We start from the raw sequence: 23,890 nt of genomic DNA, 5'->3' as shown, positions 1-23,890 counted from the left end.
GGATTTAAGGGGGTCCTAAAAACCCCAAATGTGGATTTGGGGGATCCTAAAAACCCCAAATGTGGATTTGGGGGTTCATAAAACCCCAAATGTGGATTTAAGGGGGTCCTAAAACCCCAAATGTGGGGTTTGGGGGATCCCTAAACCTCAAATTTGGGATTTGGGGGATCCCAAAACCTCAAATTTGGGATTTGGGGGGGTCCTAAAACCCCAAATGTGGATTTGGGGGTTCCCAAAACCCCAAATGTGGATTCTGGGGGATCCTAAAAACCCCAAATGTGGAATTAGGGGTTAATAAAACCCCAAATGTGGATTTGGGTGTTCATAAAACCCCAAATGTGGATTTGGGGGTTCATAAAACCCCAAATGTGGATTTGGGGGATCCTAAAAACCCCAAATGTGGATTTGGGGGATCCTAAAAACCCCAAATGTGGATTTGGGGGTTCATAAAACCCCAAATGTGGATTTAAGGGGGTCCTAAAACCCCAAATGTGGGGTTTGGGGGTCCTAAAACCCCAAATGTGGATTTGGGGGTTCATAAAACCCCAAATTTGGGATTTGGGGGGGGTCCTAAAACCCCAAATGTGGATTTGGGGGTTCCCAAAACCCCAAATGTGGATTCTGAGGTGTCCTAAAACCCCAAATGTGGAATTAGGGGTTTATAAAACCCCAAATGTGGATTTGGGGGATCCCAAAACTTTCCTGAGGGTTTTGGGGGGTCCCTAAACCTCAAATTTGGGATTTGGGGGCTCCTAAAAACCTCAAATTTGGGGCTTGGAGGGGTCCTAAAACCTCAAATTTGGATTTAAGGGGGTCCTAAAACCCCAAATGTGGAATTGGGGGATCCCAAAACCCCCGAATTTGGGGTTTGGGGGGGGTCCTAAAAACCCCAAATGTGGATTTAGGGGTTCATAAAACCCCAAATGTGGATTTAGGGGTTCCCAAAACCTCCAATTTGGGATTTTGGGGGGGTTCTAAAACCCCAAATGTGAATTTAGGGGATCCCAAAAACTTTCCAAATGTGAATTTAGGGGATCCCAAAACCCCAAATGTGAATTTAGGGGATCCCAAAACCCCAAATGTGGAATTTAGGGGATCCCCAAAACCCCAAATGTGAATTTAGGGGATCCCAAAACCCCAAATGTGAATTTAGGGGATCCCCAAAACCCCAAATGTGAATTTAGGTGTCCCCAAAACCCCAAATGTGGAATTTAGGGGATCCCAAAAACCCCAAATGTGAATTTAGGGGATCCCCAAAACCCCAAATGTGAATTTAGGTGTCCCCAAAACCCCAAATGTGAATTTAGGGGATCCCAAAACCCCAAATGTGAATTTAGGGGATCCCAAAAACCCCAAATGTGGAATTTAGGGGATCCCCAAAACCCCAAATGTGAATTTAGGGGATCCCCAAAACCCCAAATGTGAATTTAGGGGATCCCAAAACCCCAAATGTGGAATTTAGGGGATCCCAAAAACCCCAAATGTGAATTTAGGGGATCCCAAAACCCCAAATGTGAATTTAGGGGATCCCAAAACCCCAAATGTGAATTTAGGGGATCCCCAAAACCCCAAATGTGAATTTAGGGGATCCCAAAACCCCAAATGTGAATTTAGGGGATCCCCAAAACCCCAAATGTGAATTTAGGTGTCCCCAAAACCCCAAATGTGGAATTTAGGGGATCCCAAAAACCCCAAATGTGGAATTTAGGGGCTCCTCCGCCCTCCCCAAAATCTTTGGGACCCCCCATCCCCCTCCCCAAATTTCAGACTCCCCGCCACCCCCTCACCAACATTTAGGGACACCCCAAAAAATCCCCCAAAAATCCCAAAAAACCCCAAAACCCCCCAAAAATCCCCCAAAATCCCCCCAAAAAACCCAAACCCGGCCCCGTTTCCTTTCCTCACCCTTTTTTTTTTCTTTTTCTCGGGTGACAAAAGGTGACAAAAGTGACAAAAACGGGGACAAAAAGTGACATCCGACACCCCCAAAAATTCGGGGCCGCCCCAAAGATTTGGGGTGACCCCAAAAAAACCCTCAAAAAACCCCAAAAACGCCCCAAAATTTCCGTCACATCAGGCGACAGCAGCGCTGCTTCTGGGCCGGCGCCTCCTCGGCCGGAGCCGTCAGGCGCAGCCGCGGTGGCTCCGAGATGTCCCCAAAAGTGTCCCCAAAAGTGTCCCCAAGGGGGGTTTTGGGGTCCCCAGGGGGGTTTTTGGGGTCCCCAGGGGGGTTTTTGGGGTCCCTCTCGGGGTTTTTGGGGTCCCTCTCGGGCCGGGTTTTGGTGGCGGCGGCGGCGGCTCGGTGGCGTTTGAGGTCGGCCAGGGTTTGGGGGTGGCTTTTGTCACCGCCTTGGGGACAGCGCGGGGACGTCGTCGGGGACAGCGCGGAGCCGTTGGGCTCTGGGGACACCGGGGACGGCTCCTGAGGGGACACAAAGGACAGGGGGGGTGACAATGGGGACACTGAGAGGTGTGGCCTTTGTCCCCACAGAGATGCGGCCGTGGCGCTCAGGTGGTGTCCCCAAGGTCCTTGAGACCCAGGTCCCCAAGGTCCCCAAGGTCCCACGTTGTCCCCAAGGTCCCACATTGTCCCCAAGGTCCTCAAGGTCCTCAATGTCCCCAATGTCCCCAAGATCCCCAAGGTCCTCAATGTCCCACATTGTCCCCAAGATCCCCAAGGTCCTCAATGTCCCCAATGTCCCCAAGGTCCCCAAGGTCCCCAATGTCCCACATTGTCCCCAAGGTCCCCAAGATCCCCAATGTCCCCAAGGTCCCCAAGGTCCCCAAGGTCCCCAAGGTCCCACATTGTCCCCAAGGTCCCCAGTGTCCTCAATGTCCTCAAGGTCCCCAAGGTCCCCAAGGTCCCTGACCCAAATGTCCCCAAGGTCCCACATTGTCCCCAAGGTCCTCAAGGTCCTCAATGTCCCCAGTGTCCCCAAGATCCCCAAGGTCCTCAATGTCCCACATTGTCCCCAAGATCCCCAAGATCCCCAATGTCCCCAAGGTCCCCAAGGTCCTCAATGTCCCCAATGTCCCCAGTGTCCCCAATGTCCCCAAGGTCCTCAATGTCCCACATTGTCCCCAAGGTCCCCAAGGTCCCCAATGTCCCCAAGGTCCCCAATGTCCCACATTGTCCCCAAGGTCCCCAAGATCCCCAATGTCCCCAAGGTCCCCAAGGTCCCCAATGTCCCACATTGTCCCCAAGGTCCCCAATGTCCTCAATGTCCTCAAGGTCCCCAAGGTCCCCAAGGTCCCTGACCCAAAGGTCCCCAAGGTCCCTCAACCCCTGATGTCCCCTCACATTGTCCCCACTGTCCCCAACCCCCCAATGTCCCCAAGGTCCCTGAGCCCGATGTCCCCAAGGTCCTCAATGTCCCCAAGGTCCCACATTGTCCCCAAGGTCCCCAAGGTCCCCAATGTCCCCAAGATCCTCAATGTCCCCAAGGTCCTCAAGGTCCCCAAGGTCCCTCAACCCCTGATGTCCCCTCACGTTGTCCTCAAGGTCCCCAACCCCCCAAGGTCCCTGACCCCAATGTCCCCAAGGTCCCTGAGCCCGATGTCCCCAACCCCCAATGTCCCCGATGTCCCCAAGGTCCCTGACCCCGATGTCCCCCAATGTCCCCAATGTCCCCGATGTCCCCAATGTCCCCCAATGTCCCCAATGTCCCCAATGTCCCCCAATGTCCCCAAGGTCCCTGACCCCGATGTCCCCAATGTCCCCAATGTCCCCAATGTCCCCCAAGGTCCCCAGTGTCCCTCACCCCCAATGTCCCCCCATGTTGTCCCCAAGGTCCCGCAAAGTCCCCAGTGTCCTCCTGTCCCCAGTGTCCCCAGTGATGTCCCCAGTGTCCCCAATCCCCCCCGATGTCCCCAATGATGTCCCCGAGGTGTCCCCAGTGTCCCCGAGGTGTCCCCAGTGTCCCTCACCCCGTCTCCGGCGGTGCCCTCGGGTGTCCCCCTGTCCTCATCCTCGGTGTCCCCTGAGCTGTCCCCGAAGTGTCCCCAATGTCCCCAATGATGTCCCCAATGATGTCCCCAATGTCCCTGAGGTGTCCCCAATGTCTCCGAGGTGTCCCCAATGTCCCCAAGGTGTCCCCAATGTCCCTGAGGTGTCCCCAATGTCCCCAGTGATGTCCCCAATGTCCCCAAGCTGTCCCCAGTGTCCCTCACCCCGTCTCCGGCCGTGCTCTCCGGTGTCCCCCTGTCCTCGTCCTCACTGTCCCCGAGCTGTCCCCAGTAATGTCCCCAATGTCCCTGAGGTGTCCCCAATGTCTCCAATGATGTCCCCAATGTCCCTGAGGTGTCCCCAATGTCTCCAATGATGTCCCCAATGTCCCGAGGTGTCCCCAGTGTCCCTCACCCCATCTCCGGCGATGCCCTTGGGTGTCCCCCTGTCCTCGTCCTCGCTGTCCCCGAGGTGTCCCCAATGATGTCCCCAATGTCCCCAGTGTCCCTCACCCCGTCTCCGGCGGTGCTCTCCGGTGTCCCCCTGTCCTCGTCCTCGCTGTCCCCGAAGTGTCCCCAATGTCCCCAATGATGTCCCCAATGTCCCCAAGGTGTCCCCAATGTCCCTGAGGTGTCCTCAGTGTCCCCAATGATGTCCCCAATGTCCCCAAGGTGTCCCCAGTGTCCCTCACCCCATCTCCGGCCGTGCTCTCCGGTGTCCCCCTGTCCTCGTCCTCACTGTCCCCGAGCTGTCCCCAATGTCCCCGAGGTGTCCCCAATGTCCCCAGTGATGTCCCTAGTGTCCCCAATGATGTCCCCAATGACGTCCCCAGTGTCCCTCACCCCGTCCTCCAGCGATACCCTCGGGTGTCCCCCTGTCCTCGTCCTCGCTGTCCCCGAGCTGTCCCCAGTAATGTCCCCAATGTCCCCAGTAATGTCCCCGAGCTGTCCCCAGTGTCCCCGAGGTATCCCAAATGTCCCCAATGTCCTCGAGGCGTCCCCAGTGTCCCTCACCCCGTCTCCGGCGATGCCCTCGGGTGTCCCCCTGTCCTCGTCCTCACTGTCCCCGAGCTGTCCCCGTCGCTGCTGCCACACGATGGCCTCGCGCTGCTGCTCGCGCCGGTAGCGGCTGGAGCGCTCGGACACGCTGGCCCTCCGCACCACCTTCCTGCCGGGAGAGATCCGGGAATTCCGGGAATTCCGGAACATTTGGGGGATTTTTTGGGATTTTTTGGGATTTTTTGGGATTTTTTGGGGGGAATTTTTGGGGTTTGTTGGGTTTTTTTGGGATTTTTGGGGATTTTTTTGGGGAATTTTTGGGGAATTTTTTGGGGTTTTTTTTGTTATTTTTTGGGGGGATTTTTGGGATTTTTTGGGGAATTTTTGGGATTTCTTTTTTTAATTTTTGGGGGATTTTTTTGGGGGGATTTTTGGGGGGGGATTTTTGGAGGGATTTTGGGGGGATTTTTTGGGATTTTTTGGGGGTTTTTTTGGGATTTTTTGGGGGGAATTTTTTGGGATTTTTGGGGGGAATTTTTGGGGCATTTCTTGGGGTATTTTTTGGGTATTTCTTGGGGTTTTTTGGGGGATTTTTTGGGGTTTTTTGGGGATTTTTTGGTGATTTTTTTGGATTTCTTCTTTATTTTTGGGGTTTTTTGGGTCTTTTTTGGGGATTTTTGGGATTTTTTGGGGGATTTTTTGGGGGTTATGGATATCCAGTGTCACCCCTGGAGCGCTCGGACACGCTGACCCTCCGCACCACCTTCCTGCCGGGAGAGATCCGGGAATTCCGGGAATTCCGGAACATTTGGGGGATGACAGGGAACATTTGGGGATTTTTTTTGGGATTTTTTGGAATTTTTTTGGGATTTTTTTGGGGTTTTTTTGGGGGTTTCGGGGAGATTTTTGGGATTTTTTTTTTAATTTTTGGGGATTTTTTGGGGAATTTTTTTGGGGGATTTTTGGAGGGATTTTGGGGGGATTTTTTGGGGGGATTTTTGGGGATTTTTTTTGGGGGGAATTTTTTTTGATTTTTTGGGGGGATATTTGGGATGTTTTGGGGAATTTTTGGGTTTTTTTTTTTTTAATTTTTTGGGGGTTTTTTGGGGAATTTTTGGGGGATTTTTTGGGTTTTTTGGGGGATTTTTATGGATTTTTAAGTGATTTTTTTAGGAATTTTTGGGGGGATTTTTTTGGATTTTTGGGGGGAATTTTTGGGGATTTTTTTGGGATTTTTTTGGAATTTTTTTTTGGGGAATTTTTTGGGGTTTTTTGGGGAGATTTTTGGGGGATTTTTGGGGATTTTTTGGGATTTTTTTTGATTTTTTGGGGGGAATTTTTGGGGGATTTTTTGGGTATTTTTTGGGTATTTCTTGGGTTTTTTGGGGGATTTTTTTTTTATTTTTTGGATTTTTTGGGGAATTTTTGGGATTTTTTTTTTTAATTTTTGGGGGGTTTTGGGTTTTTGGGGGATTTTTTGAGGAATTTTTGGGGTTTTTTTGGGGTTTTTTTGGGGTTTTGGGGAATTTTTTTTGTTGTTATTTTTTTGGGGGGGGATTTTTTGGATGAAATTTTGGGGATTTTTTGAGGAATTTTTGGGATTTTTTGGGGGATCTTTTGGGACTTTTTGGGGGGATTTTGGGGAATTTTGGGGGATTTTTTGTGGATTTTTGGGGGATTTTTTTTGGAGATTTTTTTGGGGTTTTTGGGGATTTTTTTGGGGATTTGTTGGGGGATTTTTGGGGGGATTTTTTTGGGATTTTTGGGGGGAATTCTGGGGATTTTTTGGGAAATTTTTGGAATTTTTATGGGATTTTTGGGGGTTTTTGGGGTTTTTTTTAGGATTTTGGGGGGATTTATTGGGTTTTTTTGGGGGGATTTTTGGGGTTTTTGGGAGTTGTTTTGGGGGGATTTTTGGGGGAATTTGGGTATTTTGGGGGGTATTTTTTGGAATTTTTGGGGGGTTTTTGGTGGCATTTTTTTTGGATTTTGGGGTTTTTTAGGGGATTTTTGGGGATTTTTTGGGGATTTTTTGGGGGTGTTTTTTTTTGTGATTTTTTGGGGGATTTTTTTGGGATTTTTTTTTTATTTTTTTTGGGGTTTTTGGGGAGATTTTTGGTTTTTTTTTTATTTTTTGGGTTTTTTTTTGGGGAGATTTTTGGGTTTTTTTTGATTTTTGGGGGTTTTTTTTTTGGGTTTTTTTTTAGGATTTTGGGGAGATTTATTGCGTTTTTTTTGGGGTTTTTTGGGGGAGTTTTTGGGTTTTGGGGAATTTTTGGGGGGGATTTTTGGGGGAATTTGGGGGATTTTGGGGGGATTTTTTTTATTTTTGGGGGGTTTTTGGTGTTTTTTTTTTGTTTTTGGGGTTTTTTGGGGATTTTTGGGGGTGTTTTTTTTGATTTTTGGAGGGGATTTTTTGGGGATTTTTTTTATTATTTTTTGGGGTTTTTGGGGAGATTTTTGGTTTTTTTTTATTTTTGGGTTTTTTTTTGGGGAGATTTTTGGTTTTTTTTTTATTTTGGGTTTTTTTTTGGTTTTTTTTTTAGGATTTTGGGGAGATTTATTGGGGTTTTTTTGGGGTTTTTTGGGGGAGTTTTTGGGTTTTGGGGAATTTTTTGGGGGTGATTTTTGTGGGAATTTGGGGTATTTTGGGGGGATTTTTTTTGATTTTTTTGGGGGGTTTTTTGGGTGGCATTTCTTTGGGATTTTGGGGGATTTTTAGGGTTTTTTTAGGGGATTTTTTTAGGATTTTTTGGGGGGTGTTTTTTGTGATTTTTTGGGGGACTTTTTGAGGATTTTTTGGGGGTTTTTTTTTTTATTTTTTGGGGATTTTGGGGAGATTTTTGGGGGGTTTATTTGGGAATTTTTCGGGGTTTTTGGGTTTTTTTTTTTTAGTTTTTTGGGGGATTTTTGGGGATTTTTTTTTTTATTTTTTGGGGGATTTTTTGGGGATTTTTTTGGGAATTTTGGGGGTTTTTGGGGGGATTTTTTAGGGATTTTTTGGGGGATTTTGGGGGGATTTTTATTTTTTTTAGGGATTTTTTGGGGGATTTTTGGGGGGATTTTTTTAGGGATTTTTTGGGGGATTTTTTTAGGGATTTTTTTGGGATTTTTTGGGAAGTTTGGGTTTTTTTTTTTGGGTGATTTTTGGGGCTTTTTGGGGGGTTTGGGGGATTTTTATGGGGATTTTTTTTTTTTATTTTTTGGGATTTTTGGGATTTTGGGGTTTTTTTTTTTTTGGGGTTTTTGGGGAGGATTTTGGGGGGAATTTGGGGGTTTTTTTGGAGGATTTTTTGGGATTTTTTTGGGGGTTTTTGGGCGGATTTTTTTGGGATTTTGGGGGTTTTTTTTGGGGGATTTTTGTGGGGTTTTCTGTCCTTTTTGGGGGGGTTTTTTTGGGATTTTTTTTGGGGATTTGTTTTTTGATTTTTTGGGGGATTTTGGGGAGATTTTTGGGGGGTTTTTTGGGGTTTTTTTTTTAGGATTTTGGAGGGATTTATTGGGTTTTTTTTGGGTTTTTTTGGGGGGATTTTGGTGGAATTTTGGGGGGGTTTTGGGGGGATTTTTTTGAGATTTTGGGGGATTTTCGGGGGGGTTTATTTGGGAATTTTCGGGGTTTTTTGGGGTTTTTTTTTGAGTTTTTTGGGGGAATTTTGGGGATTTTTTTTTTATTTTTTGGGGGCTTTTTGGGGATTTTTTTGGGAATTTTGGGGGTTTTTGGGGGGATTTTTTTTTTAGGGATTTTCCTGGGGATTTTTTGGGAATTTTTTTGGGTTTTTTGGGAGATTTTTGGGGCTTTTTGGGGGGTTTGGGGGATTTTTTATGGGGATTTTTTTTTATTTTTTTGGGATTTTTGGGATTTTGGGTTTTTTTTGGGGTTTTTTGGGGGTTTTTGGGGGGATTTTGGGGGGAATTTTGGGGTTTTTTTTGGAGGAGGATTTTTTTGGGATTTTTGGGGGATTTGTTTTTTGATTTTTTGGGGGGATTTTGGGGAGATTTTTGGGGTTTTTTTTTGGGGATTTTTTGGGGTTTTTTTGGGGTTTTTTTTAGGATTTTGGAGGGATTTATTGGGTTTTTTTGGGGGGATTTTGGTGGAATTTTGGGGGGGTTTTTGGGGGATTTTTTTTGAGATTTTGGGGGATTTTTGGGGGGGTTTATTTGGGAATTTTTGGGGGTTTTTTTTGAGTTTTTTGGGGGGGATTTTGGGGGAATTTTGGGGATTTTTTTGGATTTTTGGGGGCTTTTTTGGGGATTTTTTTTTTGGAATTTTGGGGGTTTTTGGGGTTTTTTGGGGGATTTTTTTTTGATTTTTTTGGGGTTTTTTTTGGGGAATTTTGGGGTTTTTTGGGAGATTTTTGGGGGTTTTTGGGGATTTTTTGGGGGGGTTTTGGGGATTTTTTAGGGGATTTTTTTTCATTTTTGGGGGGGATTTTGGGTTTTTGGGGAGATTTTTGGGGTTTTTTTTGGGATTTTGGGGGGATTTTTGGTGGAATTTTTGGGGGGATTTTGGAGGATTTTTTTTGAGATTTTGGGGGGGATTTTTGGGGGGTTTATTTGGGAATTTTTGGCGTTTTGGGGGGTTTTTGAGTTTTTTTGGGGGGATTTTGGGGGAATTTTGGGGATTTTTTTTTTTATTTTTGGGGGATTTTTTGGGGATTTTTTTTTGGGAATTTTGGGGTTTTTGGGAGATTTTTGGGGTTTTTTTGGGATTTTTTGGGGGGGTTTTGGGGATTTTTTAGGGGATTTTTTTTTATTTTTTGGGGGGATTTTGGGTTTTTGGGGAGATTTTTGGGGGTTTTTTTGGGGATTTTGGGGGGATTTTGGTGGAATTTTTGGGGGGGGATTTTGGAGGATTTTTTTTGAGGATTTTGGGGGGGATTTTTGGGGGGGTTTATTTGGGGAATTTTTGGCGTTTTTGGGGTTTTTTTTTGAGTTTTTTGGGGGGGATTTTGGGGGAATTTTGGGGATTTTTTTTTTATTTTTGGGGGCTTTTTTGGGGATTTTTTTGGGGATTTGGGGGTTTTTTGGGGGATTTTTTTTTATTTTTTGGGGTTTTTTTGGGAATTTTGGGGTTTTTGGGAATTTTGGGTTTTTTGGGGATTTTTTGGGGGGTTTTGGGGTTTTTTTTGGAGGATTTTTTGGGATTTTTGGGGGGAATTTGGGGTGTTTTTTGGAGGATTTTTTGGGATTTTTTGGGGATTTTTTTGGGGGGTTTTTGGGGTTTTTTGGGGATTTTTTTGGGAATTTTGAGGTTTTTGGGGGTTTTTTGGGTGATTTTTTTTTTGATTTTTTGGGGGTTTTTTTTTTTTGGGAATTTTGGGTTTTTTGGGAATTTTGGGTTTTTTGGGGATTTTTGGGGGGATTTTTTTTTTATTTTTTGGGGTTTTTTTTGGGATTTTGGTTTTTTTTTGGGGTTTTTTTGGGGATTTTGGGGTTTTTGGGGGTTTTTTGGGGTTTTTTGGGGTTACAGATATCCAGTGTCACCCCCAGAGCGCGGTGATGGCCGCGGGTGACAGCGCTGTGTCACCAGTGTCACCACCAGGGTCACCCTGACCCCCCCCGCGCCACCCCCCGGTGTCACCCTGAGCCCCCCAGTGCCATCCCCGGTGTCACCCTGACCCCCCCAGTGCCACCCCCAGTGTCACCCTGACCCCCCCAGTGCCACCCCCAGTGTCACCAGTGCCACCCTGACCCCCCCAGTGCCACCCCCGGTGCCACCCAAGTGACCCCCCCAGTGCCACCCCCAGTGTCACCCTGACCCCCCCAGTGCCACCCCTGGTGTCACCAGTGCCACCCTGACCCCCCCAGTGCCACCCCCGGTGTCACCAGAGTCACCCTGACCCCCCCCAGTGTCACCCTAATCCCCCCTCGGTGTCCCCAGTGTCCCCATTGTCACCCCCAATGTCCCCAATGATGTCCCCAATGTCCCCAATGATGTCCCCAACGTCCCCTCAGTGTCCCCAATGCCACCCCAATGATGTCCCCAGTGTCCCCTCAGTGTCCTCAATGTCCCCAATGCCAACCCAATGTCCCCTCAGTGTCCCCAGCTGTCCCCAATGATGCCCCCAATGATGTCCCCAATGTCCCCAATGCCACCCCAGATGTCCCCAAGTGTCCCCTCACCCCCGGCTGGCCGCGCTGGACGTTCTCCTCTGCAGCAGCGACCCCAAATGTCCCCAGGGTGTCCCCCATGTCCCCAGGGTGTCCCCAATGTCCCCAGTGATGTCCCCAATGCCACCCCAGATGTCCCCAATGTCCCCAAGTGTCCCCTCACCCGCGGCTCCCCGCGCTGGACGTTCTCCTCTGCAGCAGCGACCCCAAATGTCCCCAATGTCCCCAAATGTCCCCAATGTCCCCAAGTGTCCCCAATGTCCCCAGGGTGTCCCCAATGTCCCCAAGTGTCCCCAATGTCCCCAGGGTGTCCCCAATGTCCCCAAGTGTCCCCAATGTCCCCTCACCCCCGGCTGGCGGCGCTGGACGTTCTCCTCTGCAGCAGCGATTTCTGTTTCTCCTGCGACCTCAGCACGGCCGCGCGTCTCTGCTGGAGCTCCAGGAGCCGCGACCGCGTGTCACTGTCACCACACACATCTGGGGACACCAAAATGTCACCTGAGTGTCACCTGAGTGTCACCTGAGTGTCACCTGAGTGTCACCTGAGTGTCACCTGAGTGTCACCTGAGTGTCACCTCAGTGTCTCTGCTGGAGCTCCAGGAGCCGCGACCGCGTGTCACTGTCACCACACACATCTGGGGACACCAAAATGTCACCTGAGTGTCACCTGAGTGTCACCTGAGTGTCACCTGAGTGTCACCTGTCACCTGAGTGTCACCTGAGTGTCACCTGAGTGTCACCTGTCACCTGAGTGTCACCTCAGTGTCTCTGCTGGAGCTCCAGGAGCCGCGACCGCGTGTCACTGTCACCACACACATCTGGGGACACCAAAATGTCACCTGAGTGTCACCTGAGTGTCACCTGAGTGTCACCTGAGTGTCTCTGCTGGAGCTCCAGGAGCCGCGACCGCGTGTCACTGTCACCACACACATCTGGGGACACCAAAATGTCACCTGAGTGTCACCTCAGTGTCTCTGCTGGAGCTCCAGGAGCCGCGACCGCGTGTCACTGTCACCACACACATCTGGGGACACCAAAATGTCACCTGAGTGTCACCTGAGTGTCACCTGAGTGTCACCTGAGTGTCACCTGTCACCTGAGTGTCACCTGAGTGTCACCTGAGTGTCACCTCAGTGTCTCTGCTGGAGCTCCAGGAGCCGCGACCGCGTGTCACTGTCACCACACACATCTGGGGACACCAAAATGTCACCTGAGTGTCACCTGAGTGTCACCTGAGTGTCACCTGAGTGTCACCTCAGTGTCTCTGCTGGAGCTCCAGGAGCCGCGACCGCGTGTCACTGTCACCACACACATCTGGGGACACCAAAATGTCACCTGAGTGTCACCTGAGTGTCACCTGAGTGTCACCTGAGTGTCACCTGAGTGTCACCTGAGTGTCTCTGCTGGAGCTCCAGGAGCCGCGACCGCGTGTCACTGTCACCACACACATCTGGGGACACCAAAATGTCACCTGAGTGTCACCTGAGTGTCACCTGAGTGTCACCTGAGTGTCACCTGAGTGTCACCTGTCACCTGAGTGTCACCTGAGTGTCACCTGAGTGTCACCTGAGTGTCACCTGAGTGTCACCTCAGTGTCACCTGAGTGTCACCTGAGTGTCACCTGAGTGTCACCTGAGTGTCACCTGTCACCTGAGTGTCACCTGAGTGTCACCTGAGTGTCACCTCAGTGTCTCTGCTGGAGCTCCAGGAGCCGCGACCGCGTGTCACTGTCACCACACACATCTGGGGACACCTGAGTGTCACCTGAGTGTCACCTGAGTGTCACCTGTCACCTGAGTGTCACCTCAGTGTCACCTCAGTGTCACCTGAGTGTCACCTGAGTGTCACCCCAGTGTCACCTGAGTGTCACCTGAGTGTCACCTGAGTGTCACCTGTCACCTGAGTGTCACCTCAGTGTCACCTCAGTGTCACCTGAGTGTCACCTGAGTGTCACCCCAGTGTCACCTGAGTGTCACCTCAATATCATCTGAGTGTCACCTGAGTGTCACCAAATGTCAGTGTCAATGTCCCCAAATGTCCCCAAATGTCCCCAAATGTCCCCAAATGTCACCAAAAATGTCCCCAAATGTCACCAGATGTCCCCAAATGTCACCAAATGTCCCCTAAAACGTCCCCAAATGTCACTGAAATGTCACCAAATGTCCCCAGATGTCACCAAAATGTCACTGAAATGTTCCCAAATGTCCCCAAATGTCACCAAATGTCACTGAAATGTCCCCAAATGTCCGCAAAGGTCCCCAGATGTCCCCAAATGTCCCCAAATGTCACCAAATGTCCCCAACTGTCCCCAACTGTCCCCAAATGTCCCCAGATGTCCCCAGATGTCCCAAATCCGGGGTTTTTGCCCCAAACCCACCCAGGGGCGTCTCGTCCAGGGCGGATTTGGCTCCCAGGTCGGCGCCGTGGGCGACCAGGAGCTCGGCCAGCGGCAGCTTTGGGGGGAAAACGGGGAGAAATGGTTAAAAATGGGGAGAAACACCAAAAAATGGGGAAAAAGGGGGAAAAAACAGAAAAAAATGGGGGGGAAACAGAAAAAAATGGGGGGTAAACACGGAGAAATGGTGAAAAATGAGGAAAAGTGGGGGGGAAATGGGGAAAAATGGGGGGAAAACAGGGAGAAATGGTTAAAAATGGGGAGAAATGGGGAAAAAGGGGGAAAATGGGGGAAAAAAGGAAAAAATGGTGAAAAATGGGGAAAAATGGGGAAAAAGTGGGGAAAAACCGGGGAAAATGGTGAAAAAATGGTGAAAAATGGGGAAAAAAACACAAGAAAATGGGGAAAAAAAAACACAAAAAAAATGTTGAAAAAATGGGGGGAAATGGGGAAAAATGGGGGACAACAGGGAAAAATGGGGAAAAAGGGAAAAATGGGGAAAAATGGGGGGGAAATGGGGAAAAAAAAAAAAAACAGAAAGAAATGGGGTAAAAAAACAGAGAAATGGTTAAAAATGGGGAAAAAATGGGGGAAAAACAGGAAAAAATGGGGGGAAATCACAGAGAAATGGGTTAAAAATGGGGAAAAAATGGGGGAAAAACGGCGAAAAAAATGGGGGGAAAATGGGGAGAAATGGTTAAAAATGGGGAAAATGGGGGAAACGGGGAAAAAAGCATGAAAAAAATGGGGAAAAAACACAGAGAAACAGTGAAAAATGGGGAAAAACGGGGGAAAAACAGGGAAAAAACTCCAAAAAATGGGGAAAAACAGGGAAAAAAATGGGGGAAAAAACACAAAGAAATGGTTAAAAATGGGGAAATTGGGGAAAAATGGGGAAAAAATGGGGGGAAAAACGGGGAGAAATGGTTAAAAATGGGGAGAAATGGGGAAAAAAAATGGGGAAAAGGGGGGAAAAGCGGGGAAAAATGGGGAAAAAATGGGGAAAAAAATGGGGGGAAATGGGGAGAAATGGTTAAAAATGGGGAGAAACACCAAAAAATGGGGAAAAAGAGGGGGAAAAAAAACAGAAAAAAATGATGGGGGGAAAACAGAAAAAATGGGGGGAAAAAAACACGGAGAAATGGTGAAAAATGGGGAAAAATGGGGGGAAAATGGGGAAAAAATGGGGGGAAAACAGGGAGAAATGGTTAAAAATGGGGAGAAATGGGGAAAAAGGGGGAAAAAATGGGGAAAAAAAAAAAAAAAAATGGTGAAAAATGGGGAAAAATGGGAAAAAAATGGGGGAAAAAACGGGGGAAAAATGGGGAAAAAATGGTGAAAAATGGGGAAAAAAACACAAGAAAATGGGGAAAAAACACAAAAAAATGTTGAAAAATGGGGGGGAAATGGGGAAAAATGGGGGAAAACAGGGAAAAAAAGGGGGAAAAATGGGGAAAAATGGGGGGGAAATGGGGAAAAAACAAAAAGCAATGGGGTATAACCAGAGCAGTGGTTAAAAACGGCGAAAAATGGGTGAGAAACAGAAAAAAATGGGGGGAAACCACGGAGAAATGGTTAAAAATGGGGGAAAATGGGGGAAAACGGCGAAAAAAATGGGGGGAAAATGGGGAGAAATGGTTAAAAATGGGGAAAAATGGGGGGAAAACGGCGAAAAAAAAATGGGGGGGAAAAATGGGGAGAAATGGTTAAAAATGGGGAGAAACACCAAAAAATGGGGAAAAAAGGGGGAAAAAACAGAAAAAAATGGGGGGAAAACAGAAAAAAATGGGGGGAAAAAACACGGAGAAATGGTGAAAAATGGGGAAAAATGGGGGGGAAATGGGGAAAAATGGGGGGAAAACAGGGAGAAATGGTGAAAAATGGGGAAAAATGGGGGGGAAATGGGGAAAAATGGGGGAAAACAGGGAGAAATGGTTAAAAATTGGGGAGAAATGGGGAAAAAGGGGGGAAAATGGGGGAAAAAAAGGAAAAAATGGTGAAAAATGGGGAAAAAATGGGAAAAAATGGGGAAAAACGGGGGAAAAATGGGGAAAAATGTGAAAAATGGGAAAAAACACAAGAAAATGGGAAAAACCACAAAAAAATGTTGAAAAATGGGGGGAAATGGGGAAAAATGGGGAAAAACGGGGAAAAAAGGGGAAAAATGGGGAAAAATGGGGGGAAATGGGGAAAAAACAGAAAGAAATGGGGTAAAAACAGAGAAATGGTTAAAAATGGGGAAAAAATGGGGGAAAAAAAAAAAAAAATGGGGGAAAGCACGGAGAAATGGTTAAAAATGGGGAAAAAATGGGGAAAACGGCGAAAAAAATGGGGGGAAAAATGGGGAGAAATGGTTAAAAATGGGGAGAAACACCAAAAAAATGGGGAAAAAGGGGGAAAAAACAGAAAAAATGGGGGGAAAACACGGAGAAAATGGTGAAAAATGGGGAAAAATTGGGGGGGAAATGGGGAAAAAATGGGAGAAAACAGGAGAAGAAATGGTTAAAAATGGGGAGAAATGGGGAGAAATGGGGAAAAAGGGGGAAAAATGGGGAAAAAAAAGGAAAAAATGGGTGAAAAATGGGGAAAAAAATGGGAAAAAATGGGGAAAAAACAGGGAAAAAATGGGGAAAAAAAACCCCAAAAAATGGGGAAAAAAACTGAAATAAAAAAATGGTTAAAAATGGGGAGAAATGGGGGAAAAAGGGGGAAAAAAAAATGGGGAAAAAATGGGGAAAATGGGAAAAATGGGGAGAAATGGGGAAAAAAAAACACAAAAAAATGGTTTTTTTAAAAATGGGGAAAATGGGGAAAAAATGGGGAAAATGGGGGAAAAAAATGGGGAAAAAACCCCAAAATGGGGAAAAAACGAAAAAATGGTTAAAATGGGGAGAAATGGGGGAAAACAGGGAAAAAAAGGGGAAAAATGGGGAAAACGGGAAAAATGGGGAGAAAATGGGAAAAATGGGGAAAAAGGGGGAAAAATGGGGAAAAAACACAAGAAAATGGGGAAAAACAGGAAAAAATGGTGAAAAATGGGGAGAAATGGGGAAAAATGGGGGGAAAACGGGGAGAAATGGTTAAAAATGGGGAAAATGGGGGAAAAAAATACAAGAAAATGGGGAAAAAACTGGAAAAAATGGTGAAAAATGGGGAGAAATGGGGAAAAAATGGGGAAAAGGGGGAAAAATGGGGAAAAATGGGGAAAAAAAAATGGGGGGAAAACGGGAGAAAATGGTTAAAAATGGGTGAAAACGGGGAAAAAAAGGGGAAAAAATAGGGGAAAAATGGGGAAAAAAAATGGGGGGAAAAACACAAAAAAAATGGTGAAAAAATGGGGAAAAACAAAAAAGTGGGGAAAATGGGGGAAAATGGGAAAAACACAAAAAAAATGGGGAAAATGGGGGGAAAATGGGGAAAATGGGAAAAAATGGGGAAAATGGGGGAAAAAAAAATGGGGAAAAAACACCAAAAAAATGGTTAAAAATGGGGGGAAAAATGGGGAAAAACAGGGAAAAAAATGGGGAAAAAACTCCAAAAATGGGGAAAAAAAACCAGAAAAAATGGTTTAAAATGGGGAGAAATGGGGAAAAAGGGGGAAAAAATGGGGGAAAAAATGGGGGAAAATGGGAAAACAAAATGGGGAGAAAATGGGGAAAAAAAAAACACAAAAAAATGGTTAAAAATGGGGAAAATGGGGGAAAAAAATGGAGAGAAAAGGGGGGAAAAATGGGGAAAAAAAACCTCAAAATGGGGAAAAAAATGGTTTAAAATGGGGAGAAATGGGGGAAAACAGGGAAAAAAAAGGGGGAAAAATGGGGGAAAAACAAAAAAATGGGGAAAAAATGGGGAAAAACAAAAAAAAATGGGGGAAAATGGGGGGAAATGGGGGGAAAAACACAAAAAAATGGGGAAAATGGTGAAAAATGGGGAAAAAATGGGGGAAAACAGGTAAAAAGTGGGGAAAAAAACCCAAAAATGGGGAGAGAAAACCAGAAAATGGGGAAAATGGGGGAAAATGGGGAAAAAGGGGGAAAAAATGGGGAAAAAAATGGGGGGAAATGGGAAAAATGGGAGAGAAATGGGGAAAAAAACACAAAAAAATGGTTTTAAAAATGGTTGAAAAATGGGGAAAAAAAAATGGGGAAAAGGGGGGAAAAATGGGGAAAAAAAACCTCAAAATGGGGAAAAAATGGTTTTTAAAATGGGGAGAAATGGGGGAAAACAGGGAAAAAAAAGGGGAAAAAATGGGGGAAACGGGGAAAAAATGGGGAGAAAACTGGAAAAAAATGGGGAAAAACACAAGAAAATGGGGGAAAAAACTGGAAAAATGGTGAAAAATGGGGAGAAAGGGGGGAAAAATGGGGGGAAAAACGTGGAGAAATGGTTAAAAATGGGGAAAAAAATGGGGAAAAAAATGGGGAAAAAGGGGGAAAAATGGGGAAAAAACACAAGAAAAATGGGGAAAAACACAAAAAAATGGTGAAAAATGGGGGGGAAATGGGGAAAAAATGGGGAAAACAGGGAAAAAAAGGGGAAAAAGGGGGAAAAATGGGGGGAAAAATGGGGAAAAAACAGAAAGAAATGGGGTAAAAACAGAGAAATGGTTAAAAATGGGGAAAATGGGGGAAAAACAGAAAAAAATGGGGGAAAGCACGGAGAAATGGTTAAAAATGGGGAAAAATGGGGGGAAAAACGGCGAAAAAAATGGGGGGAAATGGGGAGAAATGGTTAAAAAATGGGGAGAAACACCAAAAAATGGGGAAAAAAAGGGGGGAAAAAAACAGAAAAAAAATGGGGGGGGGGAAACAGAAAAAAAATGGGGGGAAAACACGGAGAAATGGTGAAAAATGGGGGAAAAATGGGGGGGAAATGGGGAAAAAATGGGGGGGAAAACAGGGAGAAATGGTTAAAAATGGGGAGAGAAATGGGGAAAAAGGGGGGGGAAAATGGGGGTAAAAAAGGAAAAAATGGTGAAAAATGGGGAAAAAATGGGGAAAAAATGGGGAAAAACGGGGGAAAAAAAATGGGGAAAAAATGGTGAAAAATGGGGAAAAAAAAAAAACACAAGAAAATGGGGAAAAAAACACAAAAAAATGTTTGAAAAAATGGGGGGGAATTGGGGAAAAAATGGGGGAAAACAGGGAAAAAAGGGGAAAAATGGGGAAAAATGGGGGGGGAAATGGGGAAAAAACAGAAAGAAATGGGGTAAAAACAGAGAAATGGTTAAAAATGGGGAAAAATGGGGGAAAACAGAAAAAAAATGGGGGGAAAGCACGGAGAAATGGTTAAAAATGGGGAAAAAAATGGGGGAAAAAACGGCGAAAAAATGGGGGGAAAATGGGGAGAAATGGTTAAAAATGGGGAAAATGGGGGAAACGGGGAAAAAAGCATGAAAAAATGGGGAAAAAACACAGAGAAACAGTGAAAAATGGGGAAAAACGGGGGAAAAACAGGGAAAAAACTCCAAAAAATGGGGAAAAACAGGGAAAAAATGGGGAAAAACACAAAGAAATGGTTAAAAATGGGGAAATTGGGGAAAAATGGGGGAAAAAATGGGGGGAAAACGGGGAGAAATGGTTAAAAAATGGGAGAAATGGGGAAAAAATGGGGAAAAGGGGGGAAAAATGGGGAAAAAATGGGGAAAAAATGGGGAAATGGGGAGAAATGGTAAAAAATGGGGAGAAACACCAAAAAATGGGGAAAAAGGGGGAAAAAACAGAAAAAAATGGAGGGAAAACAGAAAAAATGGGGGGAAAACACGGAGAAATGGTGAAAAATGGGGAAAAATTGGGGGGAAAAGGGGAAAAATTGGGGGGAAAACAGGGAGAAATGGTTAAAAATGGGGAGAAATGGGGAAAAAAGGGGGAAAAATGGGGAAAAAAAAAAAGGAAAAAAATGGTGAAAAATGGGGAAAAAAAGAGGAAAAAATGGGGAAAAACGGGGAAAAATGGGGAAAAAAATGGTGAAAAATGGGGAAAAAACACAAGAAAATGGGGAAAAAACACAAAAAAATGTTGAAAAATGGGGGGAAATGGGGAAAAATGGGGGAAAACGGGAAAAAAGGGGAAAAAGGGAAAAATGGGGAAAAATGGGGGGAAATGGGGAAAAAAAACAGAAAGAAATGGGGTAAAAACAGAGAAATGGTTAAAAATGGGGAAAAAATGGGGGGGAAAAAACAGGAAAAAATGGGGGGAAATCACAGAGAAATGGTTAAAAATGGGGAAAAATGGGGGGAAAACGGCGAAAAAATGGGGGGAAAATGGGGAGAAATGGTTAAAAATGGGGAAAATGGGGGAAAACGGGGAAAAAAGCATGAAAAAATGGGGAAAAAACACAGAGAAACAGTGAAAAATGGGGAAAAACGGGGAAAAACAGGGAAAAAACTCCAAAAAATGGGGAAAAATGGGGAAAAAATGGGGGAAAAACACAAAGAAATGGTTAAAAACGGGGAAATTGGGGAAAAATGGGGAAAAAATGGGGGGAAACGGGGAGAAATGGTTAAAAATGGGTGAAAACAGGGAAAAAAAGGGGAAAAAAATAGGGGAAAATGGGGAAAAATGGGGGAAAAACACAAGAAAATGGTGAAAAATGGGGAAAAACAAAAAAAATGGGGAAAATGGGGGGAAATGGGGAAAAACACAAAAAAAATGGGGAAAATGGGGGAAAATGGGGAAAAAATGGGGAAAATGGGGGAAAAATGGGGAAAAAACACCAAAAAAATGGTTAAAAATGGGGAAAATGGGGAAAAATTGGGGAAAAACAGGGAAAAAAATGGGGAAAAAAAACCCCAAAAAATGGGGAAAAAAACAGAAAAAATGGTTAAAATGGGGAGAAATGGGGGAAAACAGGGAAAAAAAGGGGGAAAATGGGGGAAAACGGGAAAAATCTGGGAGAAAATGGGAAAAATGGGGAAAAAATGGCGAAAAACGGGGAAAAAACACAAGAAAATGGGGAAAAAACAGGAAAAAATGGTGAAAAATGGGGAGAAATGGGGAAAAAATGGGGGGAAAACGGGGAGAAATGGTTAAAAATGGGGAAAATGGGGGAAAAAAACACAAGAAAATGGGGAAAAAACTGGAAAAATGGTGAAAAATGGGGAGAAATGGGGAAAAAAATGGGGAAAAAAGGGGGGGGAAAATGGGGAAAAATGGGGAAAAAATGGGGGGAAAACGGGGAGAAATGGTTTAAAAAATGGGTGAAAACGGGAAAAAAAAGGGGAAAAAATAGGGGAAAATGGGGAAAAATGAGGGAAAAACACAAAAAAATGGTGAAAAATGGGGAAAAACAAAAAAATGGGGAAAATGGGGGGAAATGGGGAAAAAATGGGGAAAAAATGGGGGAAAACAGGGAAAAAATGGGGGAAAAAAAAAAAAACCAAAATGGGGAGAAAACCAGAAAAATGGTTAAAAATGGGGAGAAATGGGGAAAAAATGGGGAAAAATGGGGGGAAAACAGGGAGAAATGGTTTAAAAATGGGAAAAAAATGGGGGGAAATGGGGAAAAAAGGGGGAAAAAAGGGGGAAAAAACAGGAAAAATGTGGAAAAATTAGGAAAAAACACAAGGAAGTGGGGAAAAAACAGGAAAAAATGGTGAAAAATGGGGAGAAAGGGGGAAAAAAAGGGGAAAAAGGGGGAAAAATGAGGGGAAAACGGGGAGAAATGGTTTAAAAATGGGAAAATGGGGAGAAAGAAAGGGGGAAAATTGGGGAAAAATGGGGGAAATGGGGAAAAACCAGAAAGAAATGGGGTAAAAACACAGAGAGATGGTTAAAAATGGGGAAAATGGGGAAAAAATGGGGAAAAAATTGGGGAAAATTGGGGAAAAACACAGAAAAATGGGAAAAAAATGGGGGAAATGGGAAAAAAATGGGGGAAAAACAAAAAAATGGAGAAAAATTGAGAGAAAAATGGGGGAAAACCCCCAAAAATGGGGAAAAAAAAAAAACACAGAGAAATGGGGAAAAAAGGGGAAAACAGGGAAAAATGGGGGAAAAACCCCGGGAAAAATGGGGAAAAAAGGGGGAAAATGGGGAAAAATCTAAAAAATGGGGGAAAACCCAAAAAAAATGGGGAAAAAAGGGGGGGAAAATGGGGAAATGGGGGAAAAAATGGGGGAAAAAACCAAAAAAATGGGGGAAAAAACCAAAAAAATGGGAAAAAAAAGCACAGAGAAATGGTTAAAAATGTGGGAAAATGGGGAAAATTGGGGGAAAATGAGGAAAAAACGGGAAAAAATGGGGAAAAATTGGGGGGAAAATGGGGAAAAAATGGGGAGAAATGGGGGAGAATGGGGAAAAAATGGGGAGAAATGGGGGAAAACCAGGAAAAAAATGTTTTAAAAATGGAGGAAAAAAATACAAAGAAATGGTGAAAAATGGGGGAAAATGGGGAAATGGGGAAAAACGGGGAAAAATGGGGAAAAAAAAAAAAATGGGGAAAAAAACATGAAAAAATGGGGAAATGGGGAAAATGGGGAAAAACAGGAAAAAACGGGAAAAAATGGGAAGAAATGGGGAAAACCAGGAAAAAATGTTTAAAAATGGGGAAAAATACAAAGAAATGGTGAAAATGGGGGAAAAATGGGGAAAATGGGGAAAATGGGGGAAAATGGGGAAAAAAAAAACACAGAGAAATGGGGAAAAATGGGGAAAAAAAAGGGGGGAAATGGGGAAAAAATCTAAAGAATGGGGAAAAAACAGGAAAAAATGGGGAAAATGGGGGGAAATGGGGAAAAATGGGGGAAATGGGGAAAAATGGGGGAAATGGGGAAAAAACACCAAAAAAATGGGGGAAAAAACCCAAAAAAATGGGAAAAAGCACAGAGAAATGGTTAAAAATGGGGGAAAAATTGGGGAAAAACTGGGGAAAATGGGGAAAAATGGGGAGAAATGGGGAAAACCAGGAAAAAATGTTTAAAAATAGGGAAAAATACAAAGAAATGGGGGAAAATGGGGGAAAATGGGGAAAACGGGGAAAAATGGGGAAAAAACATGAAAAAATGGGGGGAAATGGGGAAAAAAGGGGAAAAATGGGGAAAAATGGGGAGAAATGGGGAAAAAAAAGGGAAAAACACAAAAAAAAAGGGGAAAATGGGGGAAAACAGGGAAAAAATGGGGAAAAATAGGGGAAAAAACACAGAAAAATGGGGAAAAATCCCAAAAATGAGGAAAAGCACAGAGAAATGGTTAAAAACGGGGGAAATGGGGAAGAATGTTTAAAAATTGGGAAAAATACAAAGAAATGGTAAAAGATGGGGGAAAATGGGGAAAAATGGGGAAAATGGGGGAAAAAATACAAAAAAAGGGGAAAAAAAAACCAAAAATGGGGAAAAATGAGGAAAAATGGGAAAAAAAACAACAAAAATGGGGAAAAAACAGAGAGAAATGGGGAAAAATGGGGAAAAAAACAGGGAAAAACGGGGAAAATTGGGGGAAAATGGGGAAAATGGGGAAAAAAAACCCCAAAAATGGGGAAAATGAGGAAAAATGGGGGGAAAACCCCAAAAAATGGGGAAAAAAACAGAGAGAAATGGGGAAAAATGGGGAAAAACAGGGGAAAAACGGGGAAAAATTGGGGGAAAATGGGGAAAAATGGGGAAAAAAAACCCCAAAAATGGGGAAAATGAGGAAAAATGGGGGGAAAACCCCAAAAATGGGGGAAAAAACAGAGAGAAATGGGAAAAAATGGGGAAAAACAGGGGAAAAACGGGGAAAATTGGGGGAAAATGGGGAAAAAATGGGGAAAAAAAAAAACCCCAAAAATGGGGGGGAAAATGAGGAAAAATGGGGGAAAACCCCAAAAATGGGGAAAAAACAGAGAGAAATGGGGAAAAAATGGGGGAAAAAACAGGGGAAAAACGGGGAAAATTGGGGGAAAATGGGGAAAAATGGGGAAAAAACAGGGGAAAAACCGGGGAAAAAAACAGAAAGAAATGGGGTAAAAACAGAGAGAAATGGTTAAAAATGGGGAAAAATGGGGAAAAAATGGGGAAAATGGGGGAAAAAACACAAAAAAAGGGGAAAAAACCCAAAAATGGGGAAAAATGAGGAAAAAAACCCCAAAAATGGGGAAAAAAACCAGAGAGAAATGGGGAAAAAAAAAATGGGGAAAAACAGGGGAAAATGGGGAAAAAAAATGGGGAAAAAAAAAATGGGGAAAAATGGGGGAAAATGGGGAAAAAATGGGGAAAAAAAACCCCAAAAATGGGGAAAAATGAGGAAAAATGGGAAAACCCCCAAAAATGGGGAAAAACCAGAGAGAAATGGGGAAAAATGGGGAAAAACAGGGGAAAAACGGGGAAAAATGGGGAAAAAATGGGGGAAAAATGGGGAAAAAACAGGAAAAAATGGGGAAAAAGTGCGGTTTTGGGTGAATTTGGGTGTGTTTTTTGCGTAAATTTGGGGTGTTTTTTGGGGGGTGTTTTTGGGTGAATTTGGA

General features: G+C 44.7%; 1 protein-coding gene across 1 annotated transcript in view; it reads right to left on the bottom strand.

Annotated features, from left to right (window-relative positions):
• Positions 1–1,922: 1,922 nt before the first annotated feature.
• The window catches only part of BOP1 (BOP1 ribosomal biogenesis factor), a 54,032-nt gene continuing 32,064 nt past the window's right edge, over positions 1,923–23,890 (bottom strand). Inside the window, exons 15-18 of the mRNA XM_088060652.1 lie at positions 13,433–13,508; positions 11,403–11,532; positions 4,960–5,113; positions 1,923–2,422 (exon numbers count right to left, since the gene is read on the bottom strand). Coding sequence (XP_087916778.1) covers positions 2,069–2,422; positions 4,960–5,113; positions 11,403–11,532; positions 13,433–13,508 — 714 coding nt within the window. The 3' untranslated portion in view covers positions 1,923–2,068. The remainder of the gene's footprint in view (positions 2,423–4,959; positions 5,114–11,402; positions 11,533–13,432; positions 13,509–23,890) is intronic.

Source organism: Pseudopodoces humilis, chromosome 1 (genome assembly GCF_049639895.1).
Source record: "Pseudopodoces humilis isolate 2021_Gansu_Grassland_sample_001 chromosome 1, ASM4963989v1, whole genome shotgun sequence".
NCBI classification, from domain to species: domain Eukaryota; kingdom Metazoa; phylum Chordata; class Aves; order Passeriformes; family Paridae; genus Pseudopodoces; species Pseudopodoces humilis.
This window is presented reverse-complemented; position numbering and strand designations above follow the sequence as displayed.